This window comes from Triticum urartu, chromosome 3 (genome assembly GCF_003073215.2).
Source record: "Triticum urartu cultivar G1812 chromosome 3, Tu2.1, whole genome shotgun sequence".
Classification (NCBI taxonomy): Eukaryota; Viridiplantae; Streptophyta; class Magnoliopsida; order Poales; family Poaceae; genus Triticum; species Triticum urartu.
In genome coordinates, this window is record NC_053024.1 from 551,206,302 (window position 1) to 551,215,699 (window position 9,398).

Here is a 9,398-nt window from a genome sequence, read left to right on the forward strand (position 1 = left end):
ACCCCACCCTTGAGGTGATGGCTCATGGAGAACAAGGCGGCCTTGCAAGGTGAAGACTTCACGGAGTACCTATGTATCAGCGGAACGGGGAGGAACCTCCACCTTTGTTCTTGTTTTCCCTTGAGTTTGTGACAAATCATTAAAACCGTGTGGTGTGGATTTATAGTTGCAAGAGGGTTGTTAATTCGTGTTCAGTTCTGAAGGCTTGTACACTTTTTCTTCGTTGTTGGTTCTTGCTACGTCAAATAGGCTCCCCTAGTTATCCTCCTTGTTGATCTTCGTGTTCTTCGTTGTTCCCTCCTCTCATTCGTGAAGATCGGGCTACCCTAGAGGTTCTCCCCTCACCAAAGAACACCAAAATGATCAAGGATGATCAATGTGCCTATGGAGAAGTGTCGGTGGCTCCGAGGAGGAAGTTTTACTTGAAGACTCCTCCTAATGCTGATACATATTTAAAAAACATTCGGTGACAAGTCTAGGTGGAAAACAGATGATCCCACGACACGAATTCTAAAGAAACTATTATGCTGATTACGGAAAATTAGCATGTGCTAGGTTTGCACACACCACGCGGTGGTCTTTAAAACTGAAGCATGCAATTAATAAGGATGGCATACCCAGACATCTCTTCATTTTTCATAGACATGTATTAATTTTCTTCAACTGTACGCACATGTAAAATAATTTCAAGTGTACACACGAGTAAAATAAAGCATAGGAGAGTTATATACGCACAAGTAAATCAAAGTACTGTGTACCCAGACAATACAATGCAATTGCAATTAAAAAGGATGGTGCACCCAGACATGTATTCATTTTTCTCCCTACTTCTGATCAAGTACAAAGAAGCATCTTGAGGGTTTAACAAACGGTATCGATAAAGGTTTCGCCCGGTCCGGAGAGCAAAAAACCCAGTCCGTTCAATACACAAATAGTACATTCAAGATCATTACTATACCCAACAACAAATTACACGGAATCCACAAACCACAATACAACATATTGTACAATTCCTTGATTCATCTTGATTGGGAATTGACAGAAGGTAACACCTATATTAATGCTCAAAAGACAACAGTATCCAGGAAAGAACAGAAATGGGCATGTGCTAGGTTTGCACACCACACACGGTGGTCTCTGAAACTGAAGCTATTAGCCCCTGCTGCCAGCTACCTCCCCCTCCAGACCATACATGCTTCAGCTTGCATTTGCATGGGATAAAAATGAAGTCAAGTACCAAGCCTCTACAGGTACCGACTGCCATCTTCTTTCATGCTTCCATTCTGTTGGCGCAAAAAGGGGTGATCTTAGATCAGGGGTTCATCGGGACTGCAGGTCCATGGGTGGCCAAGGACACCATTTGACAGCATTTGCTGCTAGATCTAAGTTTGCTCAGGTCAAAGCATGAAGGCTGGCCTTTTCGTGCAATAGCAAACACGCCCATATCATAAAAGGTAACAGACTCATCGGCAGTTCTATGTGAATCGGCCTCGAGAATTTCGTCCAGAAGCCACTAATGCTGTCCCTGCAAACCTGCTGCCATTCAAAGGTTTCATGGGTTTATATGCAAATGTGCTCAGATCAGGAGGACTGTCAGCGGTTCTTATAACTGTAGGAGACAATTTGCTCCGCTCAGAGGGACTAGCAGTAGTCGTGGGTCGGTATGCAAATGTGCTCGGATCAGGACTGTCTGCAGTCCTTATAGCTGTAGAGACTTTGCTCCGTTCAGGACGACTAGCAGTAGTCGTGGGTGTGTATGCAAATGTGCTCAGATCAGGACTGACAACAGTGCCCACTGCTTTACGAGTGTTCCTGCTCTGATCAAGACAACCACCAGTAGTAGATCTTGCCGGTGCATCTTTATCGGTGACCTTCCCCAGATCAGGAAGAAAAACAGGGCTGCGTGCAAACGCGCTCAGATCAGGAGGACCGTCGGCGCTATTCGAGGCATCACTTCTGGATCTGCTTCGTGAACCATGACCTCTCGCGGTCTTCTTAGCCGTACACCAGAGGTTCTGTTCCGGGGGTCTGAGAATAGATCTGTGACAGAATAACTGTGCCGTTATATATTCACTCATGGATGAAACCAGGTCTATTCCATGTACTGATAAGTAAATTGTGTATATGCACAAGTTATGAAGCTGCATACCTCACAGAAAGGGTATTCTTCACGTCCTTTAAAGGAGCACGAAGGCCACTGGCACGGGAGCCTGCGTATCTGAAAGATGATATCAGTGCAGCAAACTTATCCATCGATTTCTCCGCGATGCCACTGTAATTATTCACATGGGAAACATTGCATCCGAATCTTCCTTCAGAATTTGTGTCGATGTCATCAAGGGAATCAGTACCACAGCCTGCAATAATTTCAGACATTACACAGATTGCTCTCTAAAGATCAAGACAGATTGTAATAAAAAAAGTGTTAAATGGTACATAAACGATCTATAATACAGGAAGAATTGCATGGAAAATGAAGATTGAGAAGCATCTAAACTGAATTTACTTTAAAGCGGTAACCTTGGTTGAATTGGTTTAAAAAACCAAGCTTGATTAATGACTGAAATGCTTAACATTCCTTGTGACCAAGAATAACAATTAACAAATGAGGAAAGTTTAATATGTCACACAAAAAACATTCCAGGGAATGATAATCAAGCTGCCAAGTGAGATATCCACCAAACTGCATGCATGTAACAAGCAAAGGACAAACAGAGGCTGATGTTACTTGCAATCCTTTTTAGTCATATTATCTTCATATCCAACATAGCAATGGAACAAGGAACAGGTTCAAATTATCAAAAAGAAGAAAAAAAGGCAAAATAAGAACAAGGTAGAACTATTACCTTCATCAACTGTTGGACTGTCATGTGAACTAGTTGGTGGCAATGTTTCCTGCACAAACAGCATATCAGATACCAGCTAGTACCACAGTAGAACTACTAGGCTAGCTGCCATGTAATGATAAGTAGAAATTAAAACAATCATTTACGTCTTCAAAATTTTGGGGATCCCAAAGTTTTCTTCTCTTCACAACACCTCCAGGGTTCCCCGGTTGAATTCCAGAAAGAGTGGAAGTGCCAGTCTCAGCGTTATCATCATCGTCATCATCTAACTGGTCTTCTACTTGATTTGTGAAAACCCTCTTATCTTTCTTGAAGTATGAACTCCTTACAGTAGGAGCCACATAACTTTCAGCATAATGTGGCACTGATCTCGATGGTTCCGTGTTATGAGAAATTAATGATGGATCTGCTATCCCAGGCGAAGTCCCTAGAAACATAAAACAGGCACATATGAAATACTGAAATCAGTCCCAAGATGGTTAATGTTGACTCTCCATGAATAAAGAAACTATCACATGACTTATGGATTAAGTCACACATCAACTACAAAAATTAGAGATCTTACTCTCTAAGCAAGGACTTATTGGCATTGCACTTGTGTTGCAATAACTGACCTCAACCTGAAAAGACAAGCAAGACACAAGGACAAGAGAAATATGTCCGCAGTAAGAAGGTAGGACTAAGAGAGCATTGCAAATGTTTACGCAGTACACTAATAAGAAATACCTCTGCATCTTCAATGTGTTGATCCCTAGAAAGAGGACCACTGCCAATATCACGAGAAATACAGTGGGGTGAAACACTATCTGAATCGTCCCAGGGGAAGGCACGACCAGTACTACGTTGAGAAGCATCAATTGAATCATCTCGAGGAGGTTCAGAGCTAAAATGCTCAGAACTATACTGAGAGAATTGAATATTATTCATTGGCAAGCTAGTGTCTTCAATTGAATCAGGGGTGCCAGAGTCTTCAGTCTGACGGCTCGGCAAAGAAGATTCATTCAACATTTTTTGCTTGGGTGTAACCTTAGGTGCCCTGAACTTCCGTTTTGCCTCAAGCGATGCTAAGCCTTCTAAAGGTTAAGGATAGTGCAATGGGTAGTTAAACAGTGTGAATAAAGGATGCAAATTATCTCAATCAACAAGACAATATGGACAATAACATACTACATTTCATACATCGCCTTTACCTGCCAAAATATTTGGAGTGGTGGGGTAAGAAAACTGTTCAAATGATAATCAGGTATTCAGGTTTCAAAAACCAAAAATTAACAAGATTCTTGTCCAAGGCAATTCATAAATGTGAATTATATACACGCATCTAGGAGCTCACTTTAGTAAACTTAATTCATCCAAAGTTTTCTTGAATAAAATTAAGATGCATTGAGAGGATACAGAAGTAATTTGTCAATATGTTTTTCTGCACAGGCAATTCTAGCCTCTTCTTTCCATTTGAAGGAATAATAGACTCCTTGACCGGATAACCTTTATCAGCAGCAGGTGCACTGCAAGGAATGCTGGCCTGCAAGATATGTATACGTAAGGCAGAAATCTCAATAAGATAATCAAGAACGAAGACACAACTACATGTTGGTAATTTGCACATCCTGCACTATAACTAAGTACATGCTGGTATAATATTTGATAAACAAGTGACAAAAGTTACTTATTTCAACTTCTGTAAGATGATGGTAGTACATTTAGTTAGAGGCGTCAAAAATACATGAAAACATGACAACTTATATTTACTTCCATTCTTTTGTTTTAGTGAGGAACCTTGTCTATTTTATAACTAAATATTTTTGTTATTTCCCCTTTTCATATCTTCCATGCTGGGCTAGTGTAATGTTATTCTCAAGACTTCCTTTACTTAATCAATAAAGAGAACGTTGTTAAAATTCAGAAAACATTTCTAAAAAGCCCTCATATGGTGTTATTCATGAAATTGCATCATGCTTCGTTTGTGCATGCACATGCTTTTACATGCACAAGGCTCCTCAGAAGAGAGGGGTGAATTACATTAGGAGGAACAAAGCACCAGCAAACTAAAACGGCAAATTAGTAAAGCATATGAGAGAAAACAAGTATAACTTTCCCAAAACTGTAGATTGACACAAAAAATCTTGTGGAAGACAAAAACCTAACAAGAACAGCACAGTAGGAAACAGAGAGTACCTCAAATGGTTCCTTTGTAAGTGGATCAATTTCCCCTAGAGCAATACCTTTAACAACAGCCTGTGGTAACCATGTATAAACTAATTAAGGAAATGCTCTAGTGCATGAAAGTAGAGTTCCTTCAGGAGGTAAAATGATTTGGGATTACTGAGTAACATGGTGTCATGAAATCCTTAGCTTATTTTCAAATTCGCCTGTATTCAATGGTCATTAGAAGGAATGGACAAATGATGGAAAAGATCAATGTATGAAGTGTATGAACATCAGCTTATCATATTTATATAATACCTAACTATAAAAATATAAGTTCACAAAGGATATGGTCCCAGAAAGTCGTCTTCGCTGAGGTCATGAGGAATGCCAGACAAATGAACAATATCTTCTGTCGCAGGATCATAGACCCTTTGAAACTGAAATGCCCATATTGCCTTCTTGAAATTCTCTTCATATTGAGGTGGAACAGAAACAGCACTGTACCTCAGGTGCTTGATTACCTGAAAGCATGCATTCCATTAACTTCCATCACACTAAGAACTCGTCATTTATTGATCACTGGGTTGCATGACTAGTTTAAAAAGAAATCTCATTTGTAACATTTGGTTGTACGTTGAATAACTAACTATAAGATAATAAGATAATAGCTTCATAAAAGATGGATCAGTAAACCTTTTGTTTTGCCTGTAGGAGCCATCTCTTGAACTATTTATTCTGCTTGCGCATTATGCACATTTGTCCTTATTAGGTCTGTCTTATCTTGTAGGGACAACTGTTCTACACATGTTTTCTGTTTTTTCTGTGGGTTTTTTACTATTTTTATGTGTATTGAAGGTAGTATATTGAATAGACAGAGAGAAGACAGGATTTACCTTCTCATGACTCTTAAGTTTTTGGATGAGTGCATGAGCACGTTTGACACCCATTCCCGGCAAGGATGGAAGATAGTCACAGCCACTTAAAATACACATCTCTAGTAACATCTGTTTCGTGAATCCATTTAAGTCCAGCTCCCTGTTTCGTTCCAATCGTGTTATCTGGAATTCAACACCTTGCCCAAATTTGTCCATCTTGAAAATAATCTGCACATTACAATAAGATACATAAAAATGAGAGAATACAAGTAATGTTCTCAGAGGACAAGCTCAGAGAACGGCAGTTATTCAACTGCCAAACCATGATACCAAGATAATCTTTCCTGCTTATATAAGTTGGAGCTAGTGGTGAGTTCACATGTGGAACCAACAATCTTCACTAATAAACAAATGCACCTCTACCAATATGTGGGATGAGCAACCTTCTAAGAGACATATATATATACAAATGTACTTTTACTCACATGTGGGACCTGACATAAATAAACAAGTACACTACTACTTTCATATGAGACCAACACTGATAGAAGACACAAATAACAAAAACCTGACATGCAGCTCCAACTCAAATATATGCTTATGTTTTCAGTTTCTCTTACCAACCAAGTTCCTCCAGTTCTATACCACAGAAAAAGAGAGTGAACAAATTGTAATTCCAAAGCGACGATAGATTTTGTCCTCCTACCCGATTCACGACCTTGTGCAGCCAACTTACTACTGCCTATTCTCATATGTTTAAACATCCGAAATGTTGCGTCTTCCAAATGACCTACTATGAACTCTTAAGATTCTCCAATGCCAGCCGCATGATCTTTCATGTATTTTTGCTCTTTTTAATCATGAACTGTGCACAAAGGCTGCAGAACAATATTAACGATTTTCTAAGCCAGTGGCCTAAATCCTCATATTTTATAGTTTCATAGCAATGCACGGGCATTGTGCTAGTAATTAGAAAGGCTATGGTATATGTTGAGGGCTGAGGAGGGGGTTGTAATAGTGTGCTTACTCTAGAACAGCCAAATGGTATCAAATCTGAATCCTCGGTAATTACAGCGTCAACAAGTTTGTTGACAGATAAGAACGTCATTTGTGCATCTGCTTCGTAAGGCGCAACAATATAATCAACCTTTTCTTGCTTCAGTACCTGCATCGCATGTTTAAAGACAATTTACAGAAATCAAACCAAACATTTTCACTCTGTTAGAAACTACTTTAAATAGGTGGTAACAAGTTGGTAATATAACATGGAATTTACATCTGTACCTGGATCAGTTCTAAAGCAATTTTAGGTGTAATATCAACAGCTTTCTGGTAGCAGTCGAAAGCAGCACGGGAATTCCCAGCTGCTTCATGTTCCCTGGCACGCTCAAGATTTTCCTTTCGTGACCTGAATGATTGCATGATTAGCATCCAGTAAATAATACTGTAGAATGATGACTGCATAGAGACAACAAAAACTGCAGAGCCCCTTGACCGATTCAACATTAGGTAATAATATTACAACTGCACTACATAGGTAGAGAGCCCCAGATGACCACAACAGTAGCTCATATGCAAAGAAACTTCTAAATGCATAACATTGTTGAAAGGTAATGCAAATGTCGCTTGACAGCTGAAACACACTAGACTATTACCCTCAAAGAAGAGCATACCTTGCACGTTTGACCTCTTGTTCGCTCTTCATTGGCAGAAAGCCTCCATCAAATACAAGAATTGGCTTCACGCCATGGTGCCGCAACAAGTTAACCCTATGCATGCAGTACTCGATATGCCTGGTTCAAATTCAAGGGTGCAAACACAGGTGAGTTTATGGTGCTGCACTCAGGATGTGATTGTGAATTGCAGTTGTACATAACTCTATGGTCCTCTGCACTATGATTCGGTGACAAATGAATTTCAACTGCGTCAGGAAACTACGGTGTAAGAAGGCAATGATGCAAAGTTAGTACTTATAGAACTTTCCATACGTAGACCTCACCAACAAAATTTCTACGGGTTGAAATGGTGGATTTTGTAACTATATATATATATATATATATATATATATATATATATATCCAACCTATAGATACAAGAATTCCTGGCACTGGGACAGATGGGGAAATTCAGTTTTAGGGTACAACAGAACAAATGAAGCGCGTCTTCTTTCCGCAATCCTGTGAGAAACAACACAAACAAGGGGCCGCGTTTATCCTTCATCTGGAATGGGATTCACATTCACCGGTCGGGGCACCGACCCAATCAAGAAACCATGGCTGGCCTAAAGAATTGTGCGGTGCGGTAACTATTCGAGAGGCTGCCAATCCGTCGAGGGATTGATTGGGGGCGAAATGCATTGCAAAGGAATAAACTTCCTCGATCCGTCGATTAGGATTCGGCAATGTGGGGAACGGATCAGGAGACCCTGTCGGGGACAAAACTAGTCTTTCGTCGGTCCAAGAAAGGCTGCCAATCCGTCGAGGGATTGATTGGGGGCGAAATGCATTGCAAAGGAATAAACTTCCTCGATCCGTCGATTAGGATTCGGCAATGTGGGGAACGGATCAGGAGACCCTGTCGGGGACAAAACTAGTCTTTCGTCGGTCCAAGAAAGGCTGCCAATCCGTCGAGGGATTGATTGGGGGCGAAATGCATTGCAAAGGAATAAACTTCCTCGATCCGTCGATTAGGATTCGGCAATGTGGGGAACGGATCAGGAGACCCTATCGGGGACAAAACTAGTCTTTCGTCGGTCCAAGAAAGGGGCGGGGGGGAGGGGGAGGGGAACCTGGTGGTGGGGATGCCCTTGCAGAGGCGGTCGCCGCAGGAGAGGGCGCCCTTGTGGAGCCAGGAGTAGGTGTCGACGGCGACCGTTTGCCCCCTCAGGTCCTCCACCCTGATGGGCGCCATTATCGACTTGAGCTGCGGCAGCAAACCCTGGATCCCCATCGCCGCCGCCGCCGCTCCGCTGTCTGTCCCTCCCTCGCTCTCTTCCGCTCTTGTAAATGGGGTGGGCTTTCTTGGAAAAGGAGAGGGAAGAGCGGGAAGCGGACGGGCGGAAGGAGGGAACGGAAATGAAGCGCCTACCGCACTCGCCTTTTCTTTCCTTTTCTGTGTTGTGATAGATTCGTAATTCATCCACGCGGTTTGTTCTTTTCTACTCCCTCCTTCCGTCCATATATAGGCCCTAATGTGTTTTTTAAAACCGTCTTTGACTATTGACAAGATTAATAGTATATGACATGCATAATGTAAAAATTATATCATTGAAAGCTCCTTTCACACACTAATTTAACAGTTTGTTTTGTGTAAGTTGCATGTCATATATTATTGCTTTAATATTTGGTCAAAATTAGTCTCGAAAAACGCATTAGGCCCTATATAGATGGAAGGAGGGAGTATTTTTATTTGATTATTATCATTTGTAAAAAGAAAGGAGGTTTTAGAAATTATTTTTCCATATAACAAAATTCTGATCTGACCGTTTAGCATAGCGATAATCTTTCAGTGTGATCGAGAAGCTAATAGT

At 40.9% G+C, this 9,398-nt stretch overlaps 1 protein-coding gene across 1 annotated transcript; it reads right to left on the reverse strand.

The window, feature by feature from the left end:
• Positions 1-853: 853 nt before the first annotated feature.
• On the reverse strand, positions 854-8,942 carry LOC125544941 (exonuclease 1). The gene is made up of 14 exons (XM_048708737.1): positions 8,658-8,942; positions 7,543-7,662; positions 7,154-7,277; positions 6,897-7,034; positions 5,888-6,097; positions 5,343-5,515; positions 5,022-5,094; positions 4,242-4,368; positions 3,573-3,916; positions 3,412-3,466; positions 2,993-3,273; positions 2,847-2,895; positions 2,150-2,357; positions 854-2,040 (listed from the first exon to the last, which is right to left on the reverse strand). The coding sequence occupies exons 1-14, from the start codon at positions 8,816-8,818 to the stop codon at positions 1,476-1,478; spliced, it is 2,628 nt and encodes an 875-aa protein (XP_048564694.1). The 5' UTR covers positions 8,819-8,942; the 3' UTR covers positions 854-1,475.
• Positions 8,943-9,398: the final 456 nt, after the last annotated feature.

Bases quoted from the DNA above. Each gene is read 5' to 3' on its own strand.
- LOC125544941 (XM_048708737.1), bottom strand. From the start codon at position 8,818: ATGGGGATCCAGGGTTTGCTGCCGCAGCTCAAGTCGATAATGGCGCCC. The intron at 4,369-5,021 runs GTACTCTCTGTT...CATATCTTGCAG, and splicing joins TTACAAAGGAACCATTTGAG to GCCAGCATTCCTTGCAGTGC. The intron at 3,917-4,241 runs GTATCCTCTCAA...AACCTTTAGAAG, and splicing joins CATATTGACAAATTACTTCT to GCTTAGCATCGCTTGAGGCA.